This window comes from Loxodonta africana, chromosome 6 (assembly GCF_030014295.1).
Source record: "Loxodonta africana isolate mLoxAfr1 chromosome 6, mLoxAfr1.hap2, whole genome shotgun sequence".
Classification (NCBI taxonomy): Eukaryota; Metazoa; Chordata; class Mammalia; order Proboscidea; family Elephantidae; genus Loxodonta; species Loxodonta africana.
Window position 1 is genome coordinate 16,570,574 of NC_087347.1, and position 25,654 is coordinate 16,596,227.

Sequence of the window (25,654 nt, forward strand, 5' to 3'; positions counted from 1 at the left end):
CTTGGGAATTTCACTTGACCTTTCTTAACTCAGTTTTCTCATCAGGCATAATGATATGATTTACAAGATTGTTGTGATGGTCACAAGAGAAAATGTAAGTCAAGCCTATTTAGAAGTCGATCAAACAAGATTACATTGTTCTTCCTTTTTTAAGGAAAATACACAAGGTGTGATATATTTGATTAATGGATTTGATCTTGTGGGGAACAGGCTCTGAGGCAGCCCCCGTGATCTCTGCCTCCCGGTACATATCGTATTTAGAGAGAAGCAATTCGGGGGATACCTCCCGTTATGGATTGAATTGTGTCCCCCCAAAATGTGTGTCAACTTGGCTAGGCCACAACTCCCAGTATTGTGTGGCTGTCCACCATTTTGCCATCTGATGTGATTATCTTATGTGTTGTAAATCCTACCTCCATGATATAAATGAGGCAGGATTAGAGACAGTCAAGTTAATGAGGCAGGACCTCAATCTACAGAGTTAGATTGTATTTTGAGTCAATCTCTTTTGAGATATAAAAGATAGAAGAGAACAGAGGGAGAGAGACCTCATGCCACCAGGCAAGAAGAGCTGGGAGCAGAGTATGTCCTTTGCTAAGAAGATCCTAGACCTGGGGAGATTGATGACAACGGCCTTCTCCCAGAGCTGACAGAGAAAGAAACTCTTCCATAGGAGCTGGCTCACTGAATTTTGACTTCTACTCTCCTAAACTGTGAAAGAATGAATTTCTGTTTATTAAAGCCATCCACTTGTGACATTTCTGTTATAACAGCACTGGATAACTAAGACACATTCTTACCCGAGTTACCAAACATCACATTCTCAGTAATGAAGCAAACTGACATCATGTGCCATGTGATTCTCTGAGAAGGCCAGGGTAGCATCTACGTGGTTCTCTTGCTAAAATGTTGAACTTGTATCTAATCATAAGGTGATAATCAGACAAACCAAAACACTCAAACAAACAACTACTGTGGACTCTGAATACATTAGAATCTTGAAAGGCCAATAAGGTTGGAAAGTATTCTTGGTTAAAGGACGAAAAGAGTATAAAAACTAAATATAATGTTTGACCCTTGACTGGATCCTGAATTGGGGCTGAAGAAAGGTCTTATTTGGGCACGTGTAGAGATTTGAAAATAGTCTTTATATTATATTTATATTGCTGATGTCAGATGGATCTTGGCTGAAAGCAGAGAATACCAGGAGGATGTTTACCTGTGTTTTATTGACTATGCAAAGGCATTCGACTGTGTGGATCATAACAAATTATGGATAACGTTGTGAAGAATGGGCATTCTAGATCACTTAATTGTGCTCATGAGGAACTAGTACATAGATCAAAAGTCAGTCATTTGAACAGAACAAGGGGATACGGCTTGACTTAAAGTCAGGAAAGATGTGCATCAGGGTTGTATGCTTTCACCATACCTGTTTAATCTGTATGCTGAGCAAAGAATCTGAGAAGCTGGACTACCTGAAGAAGAATGGGGCATCAGAATTGGAGGAAGACTCATTAACAACCTGCGTTATGCAGATGACACAACCTTGCTTGCTGAAAGTGAAGAGGACTTGAAGCACTTACTGATGAAGATCAAAGACTACAGCCTTCAGTATGGATTATACCTCAACATAAAGAAAACAAAAATCCTCACAACTGGACCAATGAGCAACATCATGATAAATGAAAGAAAGATTGAAGTTGTTGAAGATTTCATTTTACTTCGATACACAACCAACACCCACAGAAGCAGAAGTCAAGAAATCAAAAGACATATTGCATTGGGCAAATCTACTGCAAAAGATCTCTTTAAAGTGTTAAAAAGCAAAGACGTCACCCTGAACACTAAGATGCACCTGACTTAAGACATAGTGTTTTCAATCACCTCATATGCATGCAAAAGCTGGACAATGAATAAGGAAGACCAAAGAATAATTGACACCTTTGAATCATGGTGTTGGGGAAGAATATTGAATATACCATGGACTGCTAAAAGAAAAAACAAATCTGTCTTGGAAGAAGTACAACCAGAATGCTCCTTAGAAGCAAAGATGGTGAGACTATGTCTCACATAGTTTGGACATGTTATCAGGAGGGACCAGTCCCTGGGGAAGAGCAGAGGTGAAGTAGAGGGTCAGTGAAAAAGAGGAAGACCCTCAATAAGATGGATTGACACAGTGGCTGCAACAATGGGCTCAAACATAACAACAACAATTGTGAGGATGGCACAGGACCAGGCAGTGTTTCGTTCTGTTGTATATAGGGTTGCAGAACCGAGTCAATGGCACCTAACAACGACTTTATATTAAATCATAAGACTGTATCAATATTAAATTTCTTGAATGCTTTATTTGAGTATGTTTGCTTAGAAGAATGATGTTGGTCCTAGTAGATTCTTAAATATTCAGAGATGAAGTGGCATGATAAAGTAAATGCGTGTGGGAGGGCACAAATATACCAAAATGTTAATAACAGGTGAGTCTATGTCACTCGGTATTATGTCAATGTACTAGTCTTCCAACTTTTCTATTGGTAGAAAAAAATATGGAACAAATAAATGGATGGCTTAGATTTAACAATCGAAGACTCACTTGAGTAAAAAAGTCTTTCTTTTGGAATACTGATTGTCCAGGAGAACCTCTTGTCCATAAATGTCATATCACCTGAGACTTAGGTGAGATGATCTCAGGGAACTGGAACTTGAAGTAGAAGGAGACAGCTTCTCAGCAAATTTATGATGAATTTTTTTGGTGGCTCAGTTTTCCCATTATTAAAATGGGAATAATAATAATAATGATGATCAAGTTTATGGCCCTAGCAGGAAGCTTTATTGCTTATTCTTCTTCCCCTGTAATTTTTCTTCCAAACTCATCATTTGTTACTTCTGAAATGCTCAATTGCTTGCACTTATTTGTCTTCTCAAATTTTACAATTTCATGCTCCCCACTCCTCTGTAGGAAACCCTGGTTAAGAACTCTGGCTATTAACCAAAAGGTCAGCAGTTCGAATCCACCAGGTGCTCCTTGGAAACCCTACGGGGCAGTTCCACTCTGTCTTCTAGGGTCGCTATGAGTCAGTGTCGACTCAACAGCAACGGGCTACTCCGTTGTGTATCTTATTGCCTCTGCCTGGAATGGCCTTCCACTGTCTTTTATTAAAACGTTGGTCCGATGTCTCTTCCTCTATAAAATTGTGCCTCACTATTTCTGATGACACCCCGCACCCCCAACACTCACAGGATTAATCTATCTTTAAGGTACACTTCTCTGAGTCACACTAAATTGCAAGAATTTATTAATGTATGTGGCTTTTTTACTGGGCTGAAATTCCTCTGAGCACAATAAATTCATATCAACCATTTGGAAGCTGGAGCGTTTAGCAGAACATGTGGTGCCTAGCAGGTAGACAATGAGCATTTGTCGACTGACTATATGAAAGCAATTTGTAGGGTCTACAGTGCTAATGCTGATTCTGCAAAGTGTCAATGACAGCTATACATATTAGTTATTAATATTCGATTGCTGGTGAAAGAATGGCAGGTTCAAGAGGGGGCATGGGACAGGGGGATGTATAATTTTGTGTGAGGTAGGTGATTTTAGAAGGAGCCCTTGTGGCACAGTGGTTAAGTACTTGGCTGCTAATTGAAAAATCAGTGGTTCGAACCCACCAGTGGCTCCATGGGAGAAAAATGTGGCAGTCTACTTCCACAGAGATTTACGGCCTTGGGAACCCTCTGGGGCATTTCTACTCACTCTTATAGGGTCACTATGAGTTGGAATCGATTCAATGGCAAGGGTTTAGGTGACTTTAGAGCACAGAGGTTTGGTAAAGAGAAAGAGATAGTAAAACGTCCAAAAACTGACTTTATTCACACTTTTACCCATACTCCAGATGGCTGTTTGCAAAGCTGTGGCATGTAGGGTCAATGAATCCCTACTAGATAGAACATTTGCCACTAAGCAGCATCCTCTGGAGAATCCGGTCTCCACAGGTCCAAACACTCCACCCAAAGCCCTTCGGAATAGATAGGAGGGAGGGAGGAGGTGATGGACAGGATGAGGATGGAAAATATCAGACGGCATGTTCTACTCCACACCAGCCTCTTGGCCTCCCCCCCCCCGCCCCCCGCCACCTTATGTCTTTCCATCCCCATGAAGGGTCTTGAAAGGCCTCACTCCTGCTGGCCGATAGGACCCGTCCTTACTTTTAAAGGAGGTAAACAAATATGGATGTCCCTAGGCGTCCCGAACCTTAGCCAAAATGTTGAGAGCTCAATTGCTAACTGGAAGATTGATGATTTAAGTCCACGCAGAGGCACCTCAGAAGAAAGGCTTAGTGATCTACTTCTGAAAAATCAGCCACTGAAAATTCCATGGAGTTTGATACACATGAGGTCTCCAGGAGTCAGGATCCACCATTTTGGTTTTGGCTTAGGGAAAGATGTAGTGCTGCCCCCTTCTGGCAGCTTTAGCAAATCACACACATGCACACATACCCTCAGTGTCACAGTTTACAGATGCTGTTAAACAGCTCCCCTCTGTGGTGGATTTTGAGAAGACAGACAACGCAGCATAGAGGCAGACCTTTTAATTCAAGAAACTATAGTAGCAAACAGTGTTTTAGCACAGAGTTTACACACGTATTTTTTTTGCCTTCGTATTTGAATTAGACTCAGCAGTATTTTTTAAAATTTTCTAGGCATGTAGCGAGTCCTGAATCACCCAGATGGCAAGTACTCAGGTTTAGGGCACCAGCCTGAAGAAGTCGAGCAAAACAATAAAAGAAAGAGAGCGAACAGAGAGAAAATGGAAGCATTCAGCTGCCAGAAACGGATACAAAATTTGATAAAGAGCAAATCTACTGAAATTATTTTCTCAGTAGAATTTATAAATCAGTTATGTAAGTTTTGTGTAGGATCCCTGGGCGGTGCAAATGGTTAAGCATTCAACTACTAGGCGAAAGGTTGGTGGTTTGAATCCCCTCAGAGGTGCCTCAGAAGAGAGCTTAGCAATCTGCTTCCGGAAAGTCCCGCCCTCGGAGCAGAGTTCCCTCCACACACAGGGGTCACCACAAGTCAGATTTAACTCGACAACAACTAACAACAAATCTTGTATCATTTTAAAAACAAAAATTTATTTTGAATTATTTATGGGGTGAGGGCTTCATAATGACTTTCTGTTCTTTGGGAGAGTCAAGGGCTCACTTTGGTCCAATCTTGGGTTATGTTCTGCCTAAGCATATATTTGTGCAATTTAAGCTTCTCTTGTTAGAGTGGTTCTCCATGATGTACTTTTCTCCTTTCTGCGTTTTAAAGAAGCTGCTTTTAAAATCTGTTTTTAGAAATGCATGTAATAAAGAGTATCTCCCTCAGTGTGAACTGCAGTCACGTGTTGCCTCTCTCAGTGGCCCTTGCGTTTCACCTCTCTTCTCTGCCTTTTCTTCCTCCTCAGCCTCGCCTCTCCTGGCTGTGTGGTCATAGGTGACTACCGTGCACAGCCACCTGTCAGGAGCCCGAATGATACCACGCACTATTATCATAAGAGTTTTACAGTGAGATCTTTATCCGTTTCCACTAGTAGCATTTATTTTTTCATTTCTTTCACTGAGACAGGTATTTCCAAGATGAAAATAGACATCCCCAGCCCTGCAAAGAGTCTACAATCCCGTGTAAACAGTGATAGTCCACAGTTTTGGAACTGAAAGAGATGTTCCTTGAAAAAATTAAAAGAGATGCCATGGTCAAATAGATCTGAGAAACATGGCATATTGTATCCCCTTCTTTGCAATTTCCAATGCACATATGCAAATTTAAAACTCAGACAGTAAAGGAATTTATTTCACTTGGCCTTTCTCCAGACTCCTTTTCTGGGAAATTTATTAACATCTCTTAGATAATGTTCCTCTCTAGTACAGAAAAATGGCTTTTTTTTTTTTTTAATCACAGTAAGTGCAAAGTTGGGGCAGTGGTAGTTCAGCGGTAGAATTCTCGTCTTCCATTCACAGACCTGGGCTCGGTGCCTGGTCAATGCACCTCCGATGATGCACCACCTGTCTGTTAGTGGAGGCTTGCATGTTGCTACGGGATTGAACAGGTTTCTGCGGAGCTTTCAGACTAAGAAGGACTAGGAAGAAAGCCTGGTGACCTACTTCCAAAAAATGAGCTAACAAAAACCCCATGGATTACAATGGTCAGAACCTGTGGTGTGTGGGGTAGTCATGAGTCAGGGGCAGACTGGACAGCAGCTAAAAACAACCAGTACAAAGTGCAGGGGAGATAGGGAGAGGGAAAGTGTACCTAGGAGAGCTGGCAGCCCACAGATGGAAGACTGTATTTGATCTAAGACTTGAAGGATGAGTAACAGCTTGTCAGGAGCCCAGGACTAGGAAACGCTTTCCAAGAGAAAGTTAGGCAAACCTTGGAGGCACCCTGGAGCATACAAGAGTGAGAAAGGATCGTGGAGTGTTGGTAGGTGGCCGTGAGTGTAGTAAGCAGGGTGTCGGATAATGAAGTTGGACAAGAAGGCCAGGATCAGATCATACAGGGCCTTGAAATCCACACAAAGTGACTTATCTCTCATCTGTAGGTAATGGCCAGCCTTTACAGACTTTTGTATAAAGGCGAGGTGCACAAGATCACTCTCTTGGTGCAGAGGTTGGATCTTGGGCCAACTGTGTCTAGAAATTGGAGATGGGGAAATGAGTGAGAGGCACGAAGCCTATCATAAAACCGCATGGTCATCTTGAAAGACACTTGGATCTGAGAGAAGCCAAACCATAAAGATGCTGCCATGGGCCCATTCTCCCTGTCTTCTGCTCTCATGTTCTGTGCTTGGCTTGTCTCCCCAAAGGCACCGTACATCCTTACACGTGAGAGATAGTGCCTTGTACTTCTCTGCTCAAACAAAATGTTACAAAGAACTCATGTGTTCAATAAATGAATTACTGAAAAATAAGCTTTTACATTCTAGTTTAAAAAATGCTTTGCAATCAACTCATTTCACATGGAGGTAGAAATCAAAATACCTGGACATTTCATGAGGCTTGGGAACAGCAGCCATTCTATGTAAATATCCAACTTTTCCATGGGTTCCTTGATTTATTATTTAGGTTTATGTCAGACAAGTGAGGGGACAGATTGGGTTTCTTCCTTCCTGGGTTGTATCTTGAATGATAAGGGACTTGAGCTCTGTTGGTTTCTGCTGGAAAGGCTCTACCCTTTCATATGCAAAGTTGTTGGGTTGGGTAGGATTACTCTTGACACCTTTTGGTCCTTCAAATAACTTCTGCATTTTCTGGGAACTAAATCATTAAATGCAGCATTCCAAATACCATCCCTGTCAAAAACAGCTGACAACCAGGGATTATTAACTAACTAATGCAGCATTTACTTCAGAAAACAAATGCTTTGAAGTGACAGTGACAGTAGGGCTGTTTTTTCTTTTCTTTTTTTTCCCTCTCCTTTGGGTTTTTTATTAAAGTGCTGTCCATAGGACTGCAATGGGTGCCCAGGAGCCATATAAATTTTGGCGAATACATTATTTATCTTCTGTATGTTGTTTAAATCTATGCCGACATTCTAGAAGCTGGTATTTATGTGTGTATTTCCAGGTGGGTGTGCGGGGGGGGGGGCATATTTTGAGAATGTGGGAAGAGAGTTAAATATGTCCAGTGTTTACGTTCAATACACACACATGTGTGTGCACACATGCCTGCATGGTTGATTTCTCATAACACTAGTCCAAGGCTCACAACAACCAGAGTGACAGCTTCTTCCAGGAGTTACACCCCCACACTCCATCTCACCTTTGGAGGTCTTGCTTTCAGGTTATTTCCAACTCTTTCTTATGTAGCTTTTAATCTATAAAAGTTAAAAGGCAAGGACTTGAATATCAAAGAAGGAATAAGTAAATGGATGAGTGAATGTGAAGGGAGGTGAGCTTTAGGAAGAGAGCAAATTCCTCTGAGACACAGGTATGCATGGTAGGAGTAGTAAGTAGATAGAACCACCTGGGCTTAAACCCTGTGTCCTTATAACCACTTACTAGCTATATGGCCTTCAACAAGTAACAGAAATTCTCTGATGCTCAGTTGCCTCATGAGTGAAAGGAGGGCAATATTACCTACTTTATAGATTTGCTGTGAGATAAAAATAGATAACATTAAGTGCTGAGCATGCGATGAGCACATAATAAGCCCTCAACAAAGCCAGTTTGGAAATCTGCTTTGAAGAGGTTCTTCAAATTGAAGGATCATGTTTATTTGCAGCACGGAATAAAGAACACAGCTATGTCCAGCAGGTGAACAGGGGAAATTACATATCTCCACTAGTTCTTGAATAAAGCTTTCCCAGGGTGGAGGTATTATTCTGAGTAAAGTGTAGTATATTCCCTGGTTATATACAATTCTGAACCAATGTCTATGCAATGTGAATGCTTACTCTTAATCCCTATGTACTTTAAGTTGGAGATAAATTTACCCATTGGCTGAGGAGACCCTTCTTTTCTCGAGATAAGCCTAAATTATGTTTGGAATATGTTAATGGCAAACAAAAGAAATCAAGGAGAAATTATTTCATTTAGCCAGTCAAGCTTTCCCTTTTCTTTTTCTTTTCAGTCTGTAAAATAGGGATAATGATCTCTTTTCCTGGAGGCTCAGGTGGAATTAAGGAAATTACAATGCAGGAAATATGTCATAAACCCTAATGAGAACAGATGAACCTAGACATAAATAACGTGTATTGCTTAGAGATCACCTGCTGTGATTCATTACCCTGTCTCTCCCACAACTATGAAAACAATATTTAAGAGTTGTCGTGGTTAGGTGCCATTGAGTTGATTTCAATTGACGGCAGCCTCATGTAACAGCAGAATTGCCTCATAGGGTTTTCTAGACTGATCTTTATGGAAGCAGATCACCAGGTCTTTCTCTCTTGGAGCCACTGGGTGCTTTTGAATTGCCAACCTTTTGGTTAGCAGCCGAGCACTTAACCAATGCATCATCAGGGCTCCTGTTATGAATTGAATTCTGTCCCCCCAAAATATGTGCTGTAAATACTAGCCTCTATGCTGTAGTTATAATCCCTTTTGGGAATGGGTTGTCTTCCTTATGTTAATGAGGCAGGATTAGTGTAACGTGTATCTCGAGTCAATCTCTTTTGAGATATAAAAGAGATTAAACAAGCAAGTGAGCAAGCAGAGATGTAGGAAGAGAGATGCCAAGCTACATGAAGATCACCTAGGAAGAGAAGCTCAAAAAAGACAAGGACCTTCCTCCAGAGCCAACAGAGAGAAAGCCTTCCCCTGGAGCTGGCACCTTGAATTTGGACTTCTAGCCTTCTAAACTGTGAGGAAATAAATTTCTGTTTGTTAAAGCCACTCATTTTTTGGGGATGCTGCTCTAACAGATACCTACGATGTGGAAGTTATTTTGGAATTGGGTAATAAGTAGAGGCTGGAAGAGTTTTAAGAGACTTACTAGTAAAATCCTAGATTGCCTTGAAGAGACCATTGTTAGAATTATGGATATCAAAGATGGTTCTGGTGAGGGCTCAGAAGGTAGTGAGGAGAGCTATAGAGAAAGTCTCTATCTTCTTAGAAAACACATATGGTGCCAACAACAGAATGTTACTTCAAATGTGGATGTTAAATGTGCTTCTGGTGAGGCTTAAAAAGAAAATGGTAAGCATGTGATTGGACAATGTGGAAAGGGTAATACTTTTTATGCAGTGGCAAAGAACTTGTCTGAATTATGTACAAATGTTTGGTGGAAGGTAGACTTGTAAGTGATGAACTTGGGTATTTTGCTGAGGAGATTTCTAAGCAAGACAATATGAATGTTTACTTTTAATCTCTATGTACTTTAAGTTGTAGGTAAATTTACCCATTGGCTGAGGAGGTGGTTTCTGCACGTGGTTTCTCCTTGCTGCTTATAGTAAAATGTGAGAGGGAGGAGATAGACTTAAAAATGATCTGTGTAAAATGAAAATAGAATTTAAAGATTTGGAAAATTTTGTTCTACGAATTAAGGAAACACGTCCTAGGATTTTCACCAAGGACATGGTTACACAATATTTTGTTAAAGAGATTAAGTCTGTGACTAAGGGATCTAACCAACTACCACAGCAGGAAACCTATCAGCTTAAACTGGAGGGAAGAGAGAAAGAATGAAGGGAAAGACCCCCGCCTGCCTCTTGGAATTCTACAGGCAAGAAACAAGCTAACAGAGCTATATCTGCTGTTCTCCAAGATAAGGAAAAGACCATCCCTGGAGCAGCTCAAAGACCAACAGAACTGTTGGAAGGAGCGTGGGAAACAGGGGTGGATTGGTTTCAGAGGGTGGAGTCATGACCTCCTAGGTTTAAAAGAGTCAGATTTTCACCACCTCAGTTCCAGAGTGTGGGGTTGCCATTCACAAGTGCCAGGGGGATGGGACAACTGCCCAAAGCTGAGGGGGTGGGGCTGCTGGGCTAAGGGATTCAGGCAGCCACTCCGATGGACCTGGAGAATGGGGCTGCCCAAAGCCCAGGGGGCAGAGTTGCCATCCCAATGGGCCTGGAAGGTGGAGCTAAAGCCCAGGATGGAGAGGCTTTCACCCAGAATCCAGAAGGTGTGGCCAAAACCTAGAGTCTGAAGGGCAGGGCCATTGCCCAGGTGGTCTCAGAGAACAGAGGATTATTTTCCAGCCTTGAAAGCTTGAAAGTAATTTGTTCTTTTGGGTTTTGAGCTTGCTTGGTGCCTGTTACCCTTTTTTCCCTTCAGTTTTTCCCATTTTTAATGAATATGTCTACCTTGTACCTGTTCCGTCAATGTACTTTGGAAACAGATAACTCCTAGTCTAGATTTCACGGTTTCACAGGTGAAGAGAAATTTTGCCCCAGAATGGAATATGCCTAAATTTCCACCCATATTAGATGATTCAGAAGATGAGATTTTGGACTTGAATTTGATATAAGGCTTTGCGATGATTAGGTAGAGTGAATATGTTTTTCATGTAGCAAGGTCACGAGTTTTGGGGGGTCAAAGGGCGGAATGTTGTGGATTGAATTATGTCCACCCAAAATATGTGCTGTAAATACTAACCCCTATGCCTGTGGTTATTATCTCATTTGGGACTGGGTTGCCTTTGTTATGTTAATAAGGCAGGATTAGTGTAGGGTTATCTTGAGTCAATCTCTTTTGAGATATAAAAGAGATTAAACAAACCAGTGAGCAAGCAGAGATGGAGGAAGAGAGATGCCAAGCCACATGAAGACTTCCAAAAGCAGTTCAAAAGAGACAAGAACCTTCCTCTAGAGCCAACAGAGAGCTTTCCTCTAGAGCTGGCACTCTGAATTTGGACTTTGAGCCTCCCAAACTGTGAGAAATGAATTTCTGTTTGTTAAAGTCGCCCATTTGTGGTATTTCTGTTATAGCAGCACTGCATAACTAAGACAGGTTCTTGGCCCTGTTAGGCAACCTAATACTGCAAGACTAAAACACTGAAAAAGATCTAAGCCAAATATCATCAGGAAATTTTTCCTGGATTTCTATAAATACATCATGCTTAATATTCTGAAATATATTGTTTCATTCCATTATTTTTCAAAGGAAAGATGTTGTTGTCGTTGGATCCCTTGGCATCAATTCTGATTCACAGGAACTCTATACAACAGAGTAGACCTGGCAATCCGCTCTGGTAAAGATCTCAAACTAGGAGAAGCGAAGTACAGGCTGCAAAGTGCGCTTCAGATACTAGGTGGCGCTATGTATCCACCCAGTGTTATGCCACTTTCCCGATCAGCTGGCCAGCCCTCTCTCCTGTCTGACGCTTTAATAGTTAGCTGCATTGAGAATCAGTATAATGTGAGTAATATATATTCTTATGTATATACGTTTGTGTTTATTTACACATGTACATGTGTATTATACATATATATATATAAAGTATATATGTATGTTGTAAAGTTTAAGAGAATAATGCATTTAAAACTGGGTGAGGCAGGTTTTAAGTAAACGCTGAAGTTGGAAAAAATGCAGACTGCTTAACTGCACCTTTTGTCCTGACTTTAGCCAATAACAGCTTCCTATATAGCCTTAATATCTCCTCTATGTTCACTCAGACCTTAATACAAAATAAAAAAGTGAATAGGACTAGGGGACAGGCGAGTTGGCTTTCCTGAAATGATACCCTGTAGCCTGTTTCTACTTACTTTGCTTCCCAGCCTCACATATGGGACCTACAGGGTAACAAGCAGCTGATAGAGGCTCCATATTTCACGGTGCATAACTGAGTATCTCATTTCCTCTGTGGGGCAGAAAAAACAGTGAATATAATAAGATCCAGTGGTGTACCAAGGAGGGGTGGGGGGAGTGAGGCCAGTCTGTCCCGGGTGCAGACAATAAGGGATGCATTGTCTGTAGAGGATTTCAAGTCATAATAGAACTAACTAGAAATCTGCCTGCTTGTTATTATCACCACGGCTGGTAGTTCTACACCGTGTAATGTCCGTGATGCCAGGGTAGACAGGATCCCTCCTTCAGTGCCCACACTCTTTGGAATATACCACTACTTAGAACTACCCCTTTTCCTTAGGATGTTCCAGCAAGGAGGAAAGGTGAATTTTTAGAAGAAAGAAAAGTTAAAAAAGCAAGGAGAAAAAATTAATATTTATCAAACAGGTAATGTCTGTCCAGGACTTTACATACATATGTTTTCTCATTAACCCTTAACATTGGCCATATAAGGCAGATAATATCTGTTGCCTTAGAGTTGATTCCAACTCACAGTGACCCTATAGGACAGAGTCGAACTGCCCCATAAGGTTCCCAAGGCTGTAATCTTTATGAAAGAAGATGGCCACAGCTTTCTTCGGTGGAGCTCTTGTTCACTGTGCCACCAGTGCTCCTTAGGCAGATAATACTGCCCCAATTTTACAGATAAGAAAGCAGATTCAGAAAAGTTGAGCAACATATTCAAGTTCATACAGCGACTGATCAATGAGCTGGGATCCCAATACAAGTGCTGCTTCCTCTAAATCTCAGCCTTTTAATTTAGTTGAGTAGTTAACGTCATAAATTCTGACATTTAATAAGTGTAAAAACATGGACAAGGTTCACAACCTCCCTTTAGCTTCCTCAGTTGTAATGTGGGATAATAATAGTCCCCGTGGTGCTGGGCTGTAGACACTATACCTATGGTGATGCAGGTGTAGCTCTCAGCACTGGGCCTAGCACACAGTGGCACATTGGAGACAAAAATAAATGACCCAGGATTTTCCTTATGCAAGCTTCACCTAGAGCCCTGAATAAGGTTTTGTCCCTTCCATGTGTTAAAGAATGCTGGAGCATATACTTAAGCTACTTTGCTCTTTTATCTGTAGCCTTGGTGGCTGGTTGACAAGACTCTGACCTCTGATGATGAGGAGAGGGACACACACAAGTATCAGGGACAAGAGAGAGAGATGGCAGAGGCCGTTAGATTCCACTAACCTCCCCTTGACCACTTGTCAACCCATTCAAGACCTCTAAGAGGACTTTTGTTAATTACACGCTACCTGGTACTCCAAGGGAAAAAATGGCAAGACTATCATGCATATGGAAAGGACTGGGTTGGCTAGGGAGCAAGAGGTGAGTTTTGCTTTGTTTCATTCTACTAAATAATGGAGTTGCTAAGACTAGTCACAAAGACTACTGGGCTTTAGAAGGTGACCCCAAAATATCCTGTAACTGGAAATATATACAAAGCTAGCAAACAAAACAGCTTTATAACAGCATGTCCAAATGTCTTAGCCCATACTGCAGTTGGTGATAAAAACCAACTGAGTTACTGCCATCTGAGTTCTTTGTATGGAAATCAAATATTCCAACATTTCATTATACATATTGCTGGATTCTGAAGCTATTTAAAGATAAGAGTATATCTTTTTTTCTTCTTTAAATATTACATTAATTACCGGTTATAGAGCACCCCATAAGATAATAAGGCCTTTTTAAAAAAATTTTTTTGAAACCAATGAGACAGGATTATAGCGAGCATACGTAAGATAATGCTATTTTTTTTCTGCACTTCCATTATTTTCATGCAACTATTCCGTAATACATGGTAGTAGATCAATGTAGCCACTGCTATTTCTATGTGCAGTAAGAATTTATTCAGCATTTCAACCAACCAGTTCCAAGCACTTTGGTAAATATCATTATTATAACAAATAACCATAACATATTGGCAACAAAATCTTCATTAATGTTGACACTTTATTTTATAATTTGAAGTTAGCACAGATAAACACTTCTCCAGTGGGAGGTTTACATTGCATTGTAAACTTGGTGGGGTTTTCCAAGTCCCCCAGCGGGGTTGTACATATCTGGAAATATATATCAGGGTTAACGTGTATGCAGAATGAAGCGAACAACAGGACTAAGCTGTAAACTACATTGTGTGTCCTGCAGGAAGCTCTGTAGTGATGGGAAGCTATGTAGCAACGAAAGGAGTTCAGTGTTTGCTGGTTCGCCGGACATTCCGTCTTTGATGTAACTGTAAGCATTCAAACAAATCAACTACGTGAAGGTCCACATAGGATGTAGTTCATTCTCTAAGCTCAGGGCTGATTGGGGGACCTGGACTATCACAGGGCCGCAGAGAAATGTTTGCTCAACACTAGAGCAGGGATAGTACCAAAAGGGCCCCTTCATCACTTTGAGACTGAGTGGAACATGTTCCCCAACCACATATCCTGAACCCCCTTTCCCAATACTTTGTTTTCTCTCTTCCGCCATCAAAACGTAGCTTCTAGAGGGGAAAGTACTTGCAAATCTATCCAACTGATCAGATGAAACGTCATAATAAATACATTCTACACCTATAGAGAATGGGGCTGAGCTAATCCATTCACTTGATGTTGGTAGCTGCCCTCGAGTCAGCCCCAACTCACGGTGATTGCATACACAATGGGACAAAAGGTTGCCCAGCCCTGCGCCAGCCCCATGATCAGCTGGGGATTGGGCCTTTGTGATCCGTAGGGTTTTTATTGGCTAGTTTTTGGAAGTTGATCACCAGGCCTTTCTTTTAGTCTGTCTTAGTCTGGGAAAAAAAAAAAAAAAAGTCTGGAAGCTCCCCTGAACTCTGTTGAGCATCACAGCAGCACACAAGCCTCCACTGACAGACCGGTGGTGGCCATGTACGAGATGCACTGGCCCAGATTGAACCTAGCTTTCCCATATGGAAGACAATAATTCTATCACTGAACCACCACAGTCACACCAAAACAAGCCATATCCATGCTAACGGTAGCACAGGACTTCTAAATGGAAGACACCGGTGACACTTCTCAACCTATAGGTTTTTATTTTGTTTTTCCACTTGACTTCATGCATTAAAGGTGCAATTAAATGAGTACACCCCCTTTAAGGCCACAGTATTCAGAGTTGGAGGGGGGAGTGCTAAGTGGATGAAACTGGATTTCTTCCTATGTTCTCCTTTTATACCTTAGAATGTTGGTGTACACGGCCTTCCTTTTCTTTAGGCTCTCTCACCCTCTTCAGGAACAAGTTTTATGTGAAAATGTCCTAACGATTATCTGGAAAGCCAAATGAAAGCCTAGACCCACTCAGGCCCTGAGGAACAGTGGTGGTCTTCTACAGGTTAAGGCAAAGCATCATATATACACAAAGAAACTGTGGGACAAATCAAAATATCCCCACTATTCTAGAAAAAAAAAAAAAAACACTATTCTAGAGGCATTAAAAATTCAGGAACAGGGATTTTAGATTTGCAATCTCACAAAAATTATATTTTGTGAGAGGTTTTTTGTTTTCCCCAAGGAGACTGATAGAGAGAGAGAAAGAGAGATTTATGTACAGAGACTGTTAGTCAACAAAAGGTCATTGAGTGCCACATGCCATGCTGGGTATTGGAGGTGCACAAATGAACTGGACACAGTCCTCGTCAAGAATTTGCCTACTTGCTTCCCAACTTCGTATCTTTAGATTGCCTATCTGCCTTTTTTTTTTTTTTTAAAGCATCTAGAAAATAATTTTGAGATCCGAGCATGTCTAGACATGCACTCTGGATAAGCATCAAGCTAGGACACCATGATGTGGCCTCTCAGTCCCAAGGTGGCTGGCTGGATGCTGGCACAGACACAGCCATGGAGCCTGCAGGAGAAAAGAAGCCATTCTTCTCTAGGGACAGCTCTACCGGGCTCTAATTACACTCCAAGCAGGGTCATCAAGCTCAAGGGGGATGTTAGGAGCTTGGCAAGGGTACAGAGAACTGTGGCAAAAGTAATAAACATTTGAAAAATAATTGTGATGGGGCAAGAAACTGGGCTTGTTAGCCTGTGTCATAGGCTTAAGTATACAAAAGGGACTAGGCTGGAGAAATGCCTGCCCTGGGTGGTGAGGGAGCTGCTAGCATTACACACAGGGCCCCACAGAACAAGAAATACCGTCATGGCTCCAGGGGCAACGGCATTGTGTTTAGACTTCTACAGAGATTTTGGTCTGCCAGGCTTTGCAATATATGTGCGAAAATAATTACCATTGGCCTTATCTTATCCCCCCCTCCCCCATAAACCAAGAACTATCAGAGATACTCTAGTTTAGGATAAATAAGCCCAGTATTCCAGTTCAACAGTTAGGATACTATCAGCTCTGTGATTCCTTGACTTAACATGGAAATTTGCCATTTTAAAACAGTGAAGTGTGTGTGTTAATGAATGTGTATGTGTGGGTGTGAGTGTGTGTCTGAGTGTATGTAAGTGTGGATAGTGTGTGTGAATGAGTGCATCTGTAGGTGTGAGTGTGTGTACAGGTGTGTGTGTGTATGATTGTGTCAGTGTGTATGAGTGTGAGGAAGTTTGATTATGTGTGTGTGGGTGTGTATATTTATGAGTGTGTGTATGAGTGTATATATGAGTGTGTATATGAGTGTGAGTGTATACATGACTGTGTATATGAGTTTGAGTGTATGTATGTGTGTGTCTGAGTGTATATAAGAGTGTGTGAGTGTGGGTATATGTGTGTGTGAGTGCGAGTAAGAGTGTATATGAGTATGAGGAAGTTTGAATGTGTGTGTGTATGTTTCTGTGTGTAATGAAGGGTGTGGCTCTGATCTCCCCACTTCCCAGAAAGACTAATTCAATTATTTCTTGGGAACATTTTACAGGGACAGCTGGCACTCTGTTCAGAAACACTCTTCCTGGCATCTCTAGATTGAAGGAAGCCTTGTTTTCACATGCCCAAGACTATGGATGACACCATCTCCAATGGCGGTCACTGAACAGGCAGACCTGCCTCAGCCAGAGATGGGAAAATTACATGAACCTCATCTGCTGTCTACAAAGCTCCCACATCTCTTTCTTCTCAGTTCATGGCTCTCTACTTAGCCACAGAGAAGGAAAAAAAAAAAAGAGAGAGAGAGAGAGAGAACGTGACATGTGCTCCAAGCTCAATATATCATTTCTCAACATTCAGAAGTTTCAGGGGGGTGCAAATGATTAACCATTGGACTACTAACTGAAAGGCTGGCGATTTAAGCCCACCCTGATGCACCTTGGAAGTAAGGCCTGGCAATCTACTTATAAAAGGGCACAGCCCTGAAAACCCTATGGTGTAGTTCTACTCTGCACACATGGGGTCGCCATGGGTCAGAATTGACTCAGTGGCAACTAACAGCAACAACATACATTTTTACTTTGGTAACTAAGAAAAGAACTTCTTAATTGCAGGCACAGAAATTCAGTCTAATTTTCAAGGATTCGCCTTATGAGAAATGTCAAAACATGTTACTGCATCACAATAAAATTCCCAGGAAACGTCATGTTCCTGTAATTGTCTTATGCTTACTCTATGTATTCAGGAGTGAATTAAGAAAAAAAAAAAAAAAAACAGCCAAAAAAATAGTTTTTCATCTCTCCTTCTTGAGTTTTAGAGTTTTATGCACTGTAGTATAAACTCAAAGTGCTTTAGAACTCATGCCTGTCTTCTTTCTTGAGCTTCCCATCTTCTCTAACATATATTAAAGTTCCAGTCGGATGAGATTACCCAATTCTACAGATCTTGTATCTGCCGCAGTTAAACGAGTTTAAAACAGATTGCAAAGCCAGGCAAACACTGCCTTCACCTTTGTTTAACCCATGCTCTTTTTTTTTTCTGGTGGTGGTCAGGCACTATTGGCATTAGATTCCTTAGGGCTGGGGGAGTCAGTCACTGTTGGCACTAGGCTCTTTGAGGGTAGTTAGTAACTATTGACTTCACTGGGGAATGGCCAGTTATCTTGGCTTTAGGCTCCTTGGGGAGCCATCTTCACTACTGGCCCTAGACCCTTTGGAAGTGGCCAGTCTCTATTAACCCTATATTCTTTATGGGCGGTCAGTCACTACTGAACTTGGACTCCTCTAGGGAATAGTCAGTCACTATTGGCCTTAGCCTCCTCAGGGGCACAACCAGTCACTATTGGCACCTCTGTGCATCTCTGGAAGTAGGATAATGCCAAGTACTTATCTCTACTCCACCTACAACCCTTCTTAAAAAGCATCAACTATGCCGTAAAGTGGTAAGTGACAAACTAGAGCCACGAGAACTGAAAAGAGATAAGGTGTGAACAATCTGAACAGAAGCCCATTTCCCTTCTCTATGAGTGATAATGTCGTGTAGGATGACTGAAATGCCACAGCCTGCTCGAGGCTAGTTTGCTCAGTAGACCATTGGAATTACTTATGGTTTTGTGACTGCTTTTATCTGTTTTAAATAGATCATATGGTTTTCTACTGATGTCCTAATGAGAAATCTATTGTTTTTGTTGTGTGTAGTCGAGTCAATTTCAACCCATATGGCCCTATAGGACAAGGTAGAGCTGCCCCATAGAGTTTTCTAGGTTGTAATCTTCATGGGAGAAGATCACCAGGTCTTTTATCCCATGGAGCTGCTGGTGGGTTCCAACCACCGACCTTTTGGTTAGCAGATGAGTTCTTAACCATTGCACTATCAGGGATCCTTAGAAATCTATTAATTATTAAGAGTTCTGGGTTTAGATAATATTGGAAATCCTTGTGTTGAAAAACTGCTTAAAAAATGACCAAGATGATTGCTTGTTTGTTTGAGTCTGTTTGATATTACTGGTGTACCATAGCCTACCTAGTAGGTGTATTCACTCTTAGATTCAATGTGTTCAAATGTCTTTCACCACTGCCTTGGGTTACTGAACAAAGGGCAGTGTCTTCCTGGTTTTAACTTAAAGAGACATCTCAGTTCTGCTTATGATGAAGGTGTGAAAATTAAGTGAGAAGAGAATCTTCAATAATCTTCAATTCACTGACTTTAGTTGAATGCTAGATCACAGGAGTGCAGAGAAAGCTTCTTCCAAGTTATGCTTCCCTCTTTAGCTCTAGAATATACTCACTGGTGTCAAGTTGATTTGGGATCACAGCAACCCTATAGGACAGGGTAGAACTGCCTCTATAGTGTTTCCAAGACTGTGAATCTTCATGGAAGCAAACTGTCACATTTTTCTTCTGTGGAGAGGCTGGTGTGTTTGTACCACTGACCTTTTGGTTAGCAGCTAAGCTCTTTAACCATTGCACCATATTCGAATACATTAATACCATAACTGGTCACGCTCCACAGAAGAGAAGTTCACAAACCTGCTTTCCATTTTGTAGCTATGACAGCCCATCTACAATATGGCCTGTTGACCAGAATTTCTGCCAGTAGGTAAGGAAACCAACAGCATATAAGTGGTGTGAGGAGCTTTCTTGTGTTGCTACATTTTGAAGAATGAAGAGCATCCCATCAGATAGCAAAGATTTGATAATGCAAAGGCACAAAGATTGTAGTGTGTTTCTGAAAGTTTACCCTCTTGGGGAACTGCTTTCATTGAAATTTAAAGGGCCTTAAGATGGAGAAGCTATAAAGGTGATTAGGAAAAAGAAAACAAAACCCTTCAAGACAATGAAGATAATCTAATAACAAGGATCACGTACTTGGAAAATTGATTGTATTAATGCAGTCCTCTGCCAGTTAGCTAAAATTCTCTCCTTTCTGTATCCAAATTTCTGTTTAAATTTAAGATATTGGTAAATCTAATATTTTTTGAATAGCTTTAATCAACTAAGGTGGCAATATATCTTAATGAGGTTAATTGCGTTTTTATGTATTTATTAACTTATTGTCTTATTCTTTCTACTTCTTTTATACCCAGAAAGCATTCGAGCTGGCTACATTTAGTTATAAAGTCATCTAACATTTTAAACAAAGGCACAAGACATTCTCAATAACACTTGGATGCTCTTGAGAGCAGCCTCTCATCTCTTGTGTTTGTAGCTACCTCTCATGTTCATTAATGAAATACTGTGCGTATTCAATTCAGAACAAAATACTAAGAAGCACACTATCTCTCATTAGGAAAAAGGTGCAATTATTCTGCCTAGTTATGTTTTCAAAATAGCTTGACATTTTAAATAGTCCAAGAGTGTATCATTTGCTAATCGGTAATGGGTAGTTCTCACGGAGGAAGAATCATCAGAAGTTTTATGATTTACTATTTCAGAAGAGTTTCATGGATGCAAAGAAAGCTGGGAAGCAGAGAGAAAGCACTCCAAGATCATCCTATGTAACACCCATAGCACTTAACAGCAACAACAATTCAGCTTTACTGATGAAGTCACCATACTGAATTTCTGTTGGGTGAGTTACAGATAGGACATTTATGTGTGGTGATTCTTCCAGAACCTACAAAATTCTCCATGCACCACCATGCCTCCAAATGTATATAAGAGCAATATATTGTACTGTAAAGAATTAAGTGATATTTTACTTTATGGCTTTATTTCTTGTCTCTTTTCTCCAAGTGATAATAGAGATCTCATTTACCATGCAAAGATACTTATATTCTCTTGCGGAGAACATTCTGATATTGTTTGTATAAGGGAGAAAAGTCATTTATTCAAGGTTGCCTTATTAATCTACAATTTTTGGTAAATATCCTATATTATATAGTTGATCAATTTGTTTCTATGGCCTAAGAAAGAAGAGAGGCTAGCTGCCATGTTTAATCCAAATGATTTGGTATATAAGGACATCGATATTCACAGTGTCTTTCAATCATGCTCCAAGCTAAGTAAAAGATAAAGGTAAAATTGTCACAGATATTACAGTATAATAGAATAAGAGCTAAGGGTTATGTACAAATTCATTGACAGCATTTATGCAAATATTGTGGACAAAACATTCAAAAAGAAATATACATAAAACAAAGTAGGTAAATTTATCAAATGTTGATAAATTTTCAGAGACAGTATAAAAGTACACAAAACATGGAGGAGAGAAAGAATTTTAAAAAATAACCACTAAGCCAATACATATAATACAAGTTTACTACATTTATATTACAGAATGATGGAAACCAGAGACAAAAAAAGGATTTGGTCACAAACAGCAAAGAAAGTTTCACCAATCACAGGGAAGATAGACTTTCCTTTTCGAATGAAAACACAGACTGCACAACTCATCCCACCTACCCATACACACATAGAGAAAGAAAAGCAAATGCAAACGTTGTCTACAGCAACACATGACAGACAGAGGTGGGAAGCGTTTGGCATGTTGCATCACAGGAAGTCAATCACGATTGGGTAACGATGATGGTACCTGGCTCTGTTGTGGGTCACTGGTTTGCCTGAGAGGAGTAGCTGATGGAGGAGGCACACCTGATGTGGATGCAGACCGGCCTAACTTGCAGCTTGCCTTAGGCTCTGTGAAGAAGGAGAAAGACAGAGTATTAGCTGATCAACATCTGCAGGGATGGAATGGCATTCAGATTCCCTTGTTTTGCTAAAAACAAAAACTGGTTGACATCAAGTCAATACCTACTCATGGTGATCCCATGTGTTACACTTAGAACTGTTCTACAGGGTTTTCTTGGTTGTAATCTTTATGGAAGCAGATTGCCAGGCCTGTCTTCCATGGTGCTGATGGGTGGCTTCCAACTGCCAACCTTTTAGTTAGTAGGTGAGTGCAAACTGCTTGTGTTAATACACAAAATGCTTCAGATGTCGGCTAATCACTGGCAGGCGATTAAATAATTTTATAACAGTTGACTCCAAAAGGAGCTTTATTCTCAGATCAGCTCCTAGGGAATAAAGAACAGATTACTGAGGGATACGCCTTGTTTCCTTGTACCTTTGACCACATTTAGGGGTAGTTTCTATTGAGAGATTACAGGAGCAACAATACCCATAAGAGGAAAGAGCAAGTGACATGACAGTTTTTGGTGATTCATTTCAACTTTGATCCTCAGGACTCTATGTCCTGGAATGTCTTATTCACCCTTTCTGAATATCCTATTTTTTCTTCCTTTCTCTTCCTTTTTTTCCTTCCTTGTCCTTCCTCCTTGCCACCTTTTCTCCTTTCCTTCCTTCCACTTTTCATTCCTCTCTCTGTCTTAATTTTGAAGTCTGTGCCGTATTTGCAGTGACTACTACATCCCATCATGTTTTCAATGCATCATCTCTCCAGCTTCTCTGGATCTGCTTAATGTTTTATCCCTATCTCCTAAGGCTTTTGTAACCTTTCATAACAACATTTTTCAAACTTAATAAACATTACCCTAACTCTTTCTCTATTTAAGAAGCCGAATCGAACTGTCTTGACCATTGACAGGGAGCTTTGGAGTTTGCAATTAGAGAATTGAGAGAGGCCCCTTCATCTAACAAGCATAGAATTTCTGGGAAGCAGAGGCCATTGATTTTAAAATATATTTGAAGCTATTTGAGAGAAGAGAGAAGCTATTTGAGAGAAAAATTAACATTTTTACTCTTATCACAAAATTTTATATTAGTAGTTAGTTCCTGAGTGTCTGTTTTGAGCATAGTGGGGGTACAATTAAATGATATCTAATCCTAAAGACAATCTTCAGAGTTAGAGAGTTAATTACAAATAATCCTAATTTACAAATGAGAGACCTGAGGCCCAGTGATCTTGACTTGTCCTGAATCACAAGCCTGGTGAATGAAAGGGTCCAGATTCTATCCCAAATCTTAGTTTCTACTTAATCCCACAGGTCATGCTATCTTCATTCGTACATTCCTAAAACAAGTATATGAATTTATCAAATATATGTTTCATTTAGTTAACCTTCAGCTTTCTTGACCCTTTTCCTTAATATAGTTATTTATACAAAACAAGTGCTTCTCAAAAACTATTTATAAACATATAAAAATTAAGTTCATTGAATAACTAAAACAATATTACATCACTAAGTTACTATCACTTTATCTTCCACTCAGGTTGTTCCCTCTCATGGGTTAATCTTTCCCCTCACTTTTATCAAACTAAATCTTACCCATTTACTAAGACCTAGTTCAACATGTAAGGATCCTTCATGGCACAATGGTTAAACATGTGGCTGCTAACAAAAACGTTGGTAGTTCCAACCCACCCCGTGACTCTGTGGGAGAAAGACCTGGTGGTTCTTCTTCAGTAAAGACTATAGACTAGAAAATCCTATGGCGCAGTTCTACTCTGTCACATGAGGTCACCATGAGTTGAAAATCGACAGCAACTAACAACAAAAACAGTTCAATATGTAATTCTGTAATCTTGTTTATCTCCTTCTATCTTTTGGACTCCCTTAGCCCTTACATTTGGCTTATACCTGGGGAAAAGCTGCCTACTCAAAGAAGAGTCGACCTTAATGATGTGGATGGTGTAAAGCTTTCGGGACCTTCATTTGCTAATGTGGCACGACTCAAAATGAGAAGAAACAGCTGCAAACATCCATTGATAATCAGAACCTATAATGTACGAAGTATGAATCTTGGAAAATTACAAATCGTCTAAAAAGAAACGGAACTCATAAACATCGATATCCTGGGCATTAATGAGCTGAAATGGATGCGTATTGGCCATTTTGAATTGGACAATCGTATGGTCTACTATGCTGGGAATGACAACTTGAAGAGGAATGGTGCTGCATTCATTGTCAAAAAGAATATTTCAAGATCTATCCTGAAGTACAATGCTGTCAGTGATAGGATAATATCCATATGCCCAACAAGGAAGACCAGTTAATATGACTATTATTCAAATTTACAAACCAACCACTAAGGCCAAAGATGAAGAAATAGAAGATTTTTATCAGCTGCTACTGTCTGAAATTGATAGAAAATGCAATCAGGATGCATTGATAATTACTGGTGATTGGAATGTGAAAGTTGGAAACAAAGAAGAAGGATCAGTAGTTGGAAAAGATGGCCTTGGTGACAGAAACAATGGCTAAGATGGAATGATAGAATTTTGCAAGACCAATGACTTCTTTGATGCAAATAACCTGTTTCACCAACATAAACAGCGACTATACACATAGACCTCACCAGATGGAACACACAGGAATCAAATTGATTACATCTGTGGAAAGAGACAATGGAAAAGCTCAATATCATCAGTCGGAACAAGGCCAGGGGCTGGCTGTGGAACAGACCATCAATTGCTCATATGCAAGTTCAAGCTGAAACTGATGAAAATCAGAGCAAATCCACGAAAGCCAAAATATGACCTTGAGGATATACCACCTGAATTTAGAGACCATCTTGAGAATAGATTTGACACATCGAACAATAGTGACCGAAGACCAGACAAGTTGTGGAATGACATCGAGGATACCATAAATGAAGAAAACAAGAGATCACTGAAAAGACAGAAAAGAAAGAAAAGACCAAGATGGATGTCAGAGGAGACTCTGAAACTTGCTCTTGAATGTCCAGCAGCTAAAGCAAAAGGAAGAAAAGATGATGTGAAGGATTCTATGGGGAAAACATTAAATGACGCAGGAAGCATCAAAAGAAGATGGAGAGAATACACAGAGTCATTATACCAAAAAGAATTAGTCGATGTTCAAACATTTCGAGAGGTAGCATAGCATGTGATCAGGAAGCCACGGTACTAAAGGAAGAAGTCTAAGCTGATCTGAAGGCATTGTCGAAAAACAAGGCCCCAGGAATTGACGGAATATCAATTGAGTTGTTTCAACAAACGAATGCAGCACTGGAGGTATTCACTCATCTATGCCAATAAATATGGAAGACAGCTTTCTGGCAAACTGACTGGAAGAGATCCATATTTATGCCTATTCCCAAAAAAGGCAATCTAACTGAATGCAGAAATTATAGAACAATATCATTAATATCACACACAAACAAAATTTTGCTGAAGATCATTCAAAAACATCTGTAGAAATATATCAACAGGGAACTGCCAGAAATTCAGGCTAGTTTCAGAAAAGGACGTGGAACCAGGGATATCGTTGCTGATGTCAGATGGATCCTGGTTGAATGTACGGAATACCAGAAGGATGTTTCCCTATGTTTATTGACTATGTAAAGGCATTCAACTGTGTGGATCATAACAAATTATGGATAACATTACGAAGAATGGGGATTCCAGAACACTTAATTGTGCTCATGAGGAAACTGTACATAGACCAAGAGGAAGCTGTTCAGACAGAACAAGGGGATACTGATTGGTTTCAAGTCAGTAAAGGTGAGTGTCAGCGTTGTATCCTTTCACCATACCTGTTCAATCTGTATGCTGAGCATATAATCCAAGAAGCTGGACTCTATGAAGAAGAATGTGGCATCAGGATTGGAGGAAGACTCCTTAACAACCTGTGTTATGCAGATG

The 25,654-nt window shown here is 40.4% G+C and overlaps 1 protein-coding gene across 1 annotated transcript in view; it reads right to left on the reverse strand.

Moving 5' to 3' along the window:
• NYAP2 (neuronal tyrosine-phosphorylated phosphoinositide-3-kinase adaptor 2) overlaps positions 1 to 25,654 on the reverse strand; it is a 191,203-nt gene that overhangs the window by 36,105 nt on the left and 129,444 nt on the right. Inside the window, exon 5 of the mRNA XM_023557830.2 lies at positions 21,626 to 21,729. Within this exon, the coding sequence (XP_023413598.1) occupies positions 21,626 to 21,729 (104 nt within the window). The remainder of the gene's footprint in view (positions 1 to 21,625; positions 21,730 to 25,654) is intronic.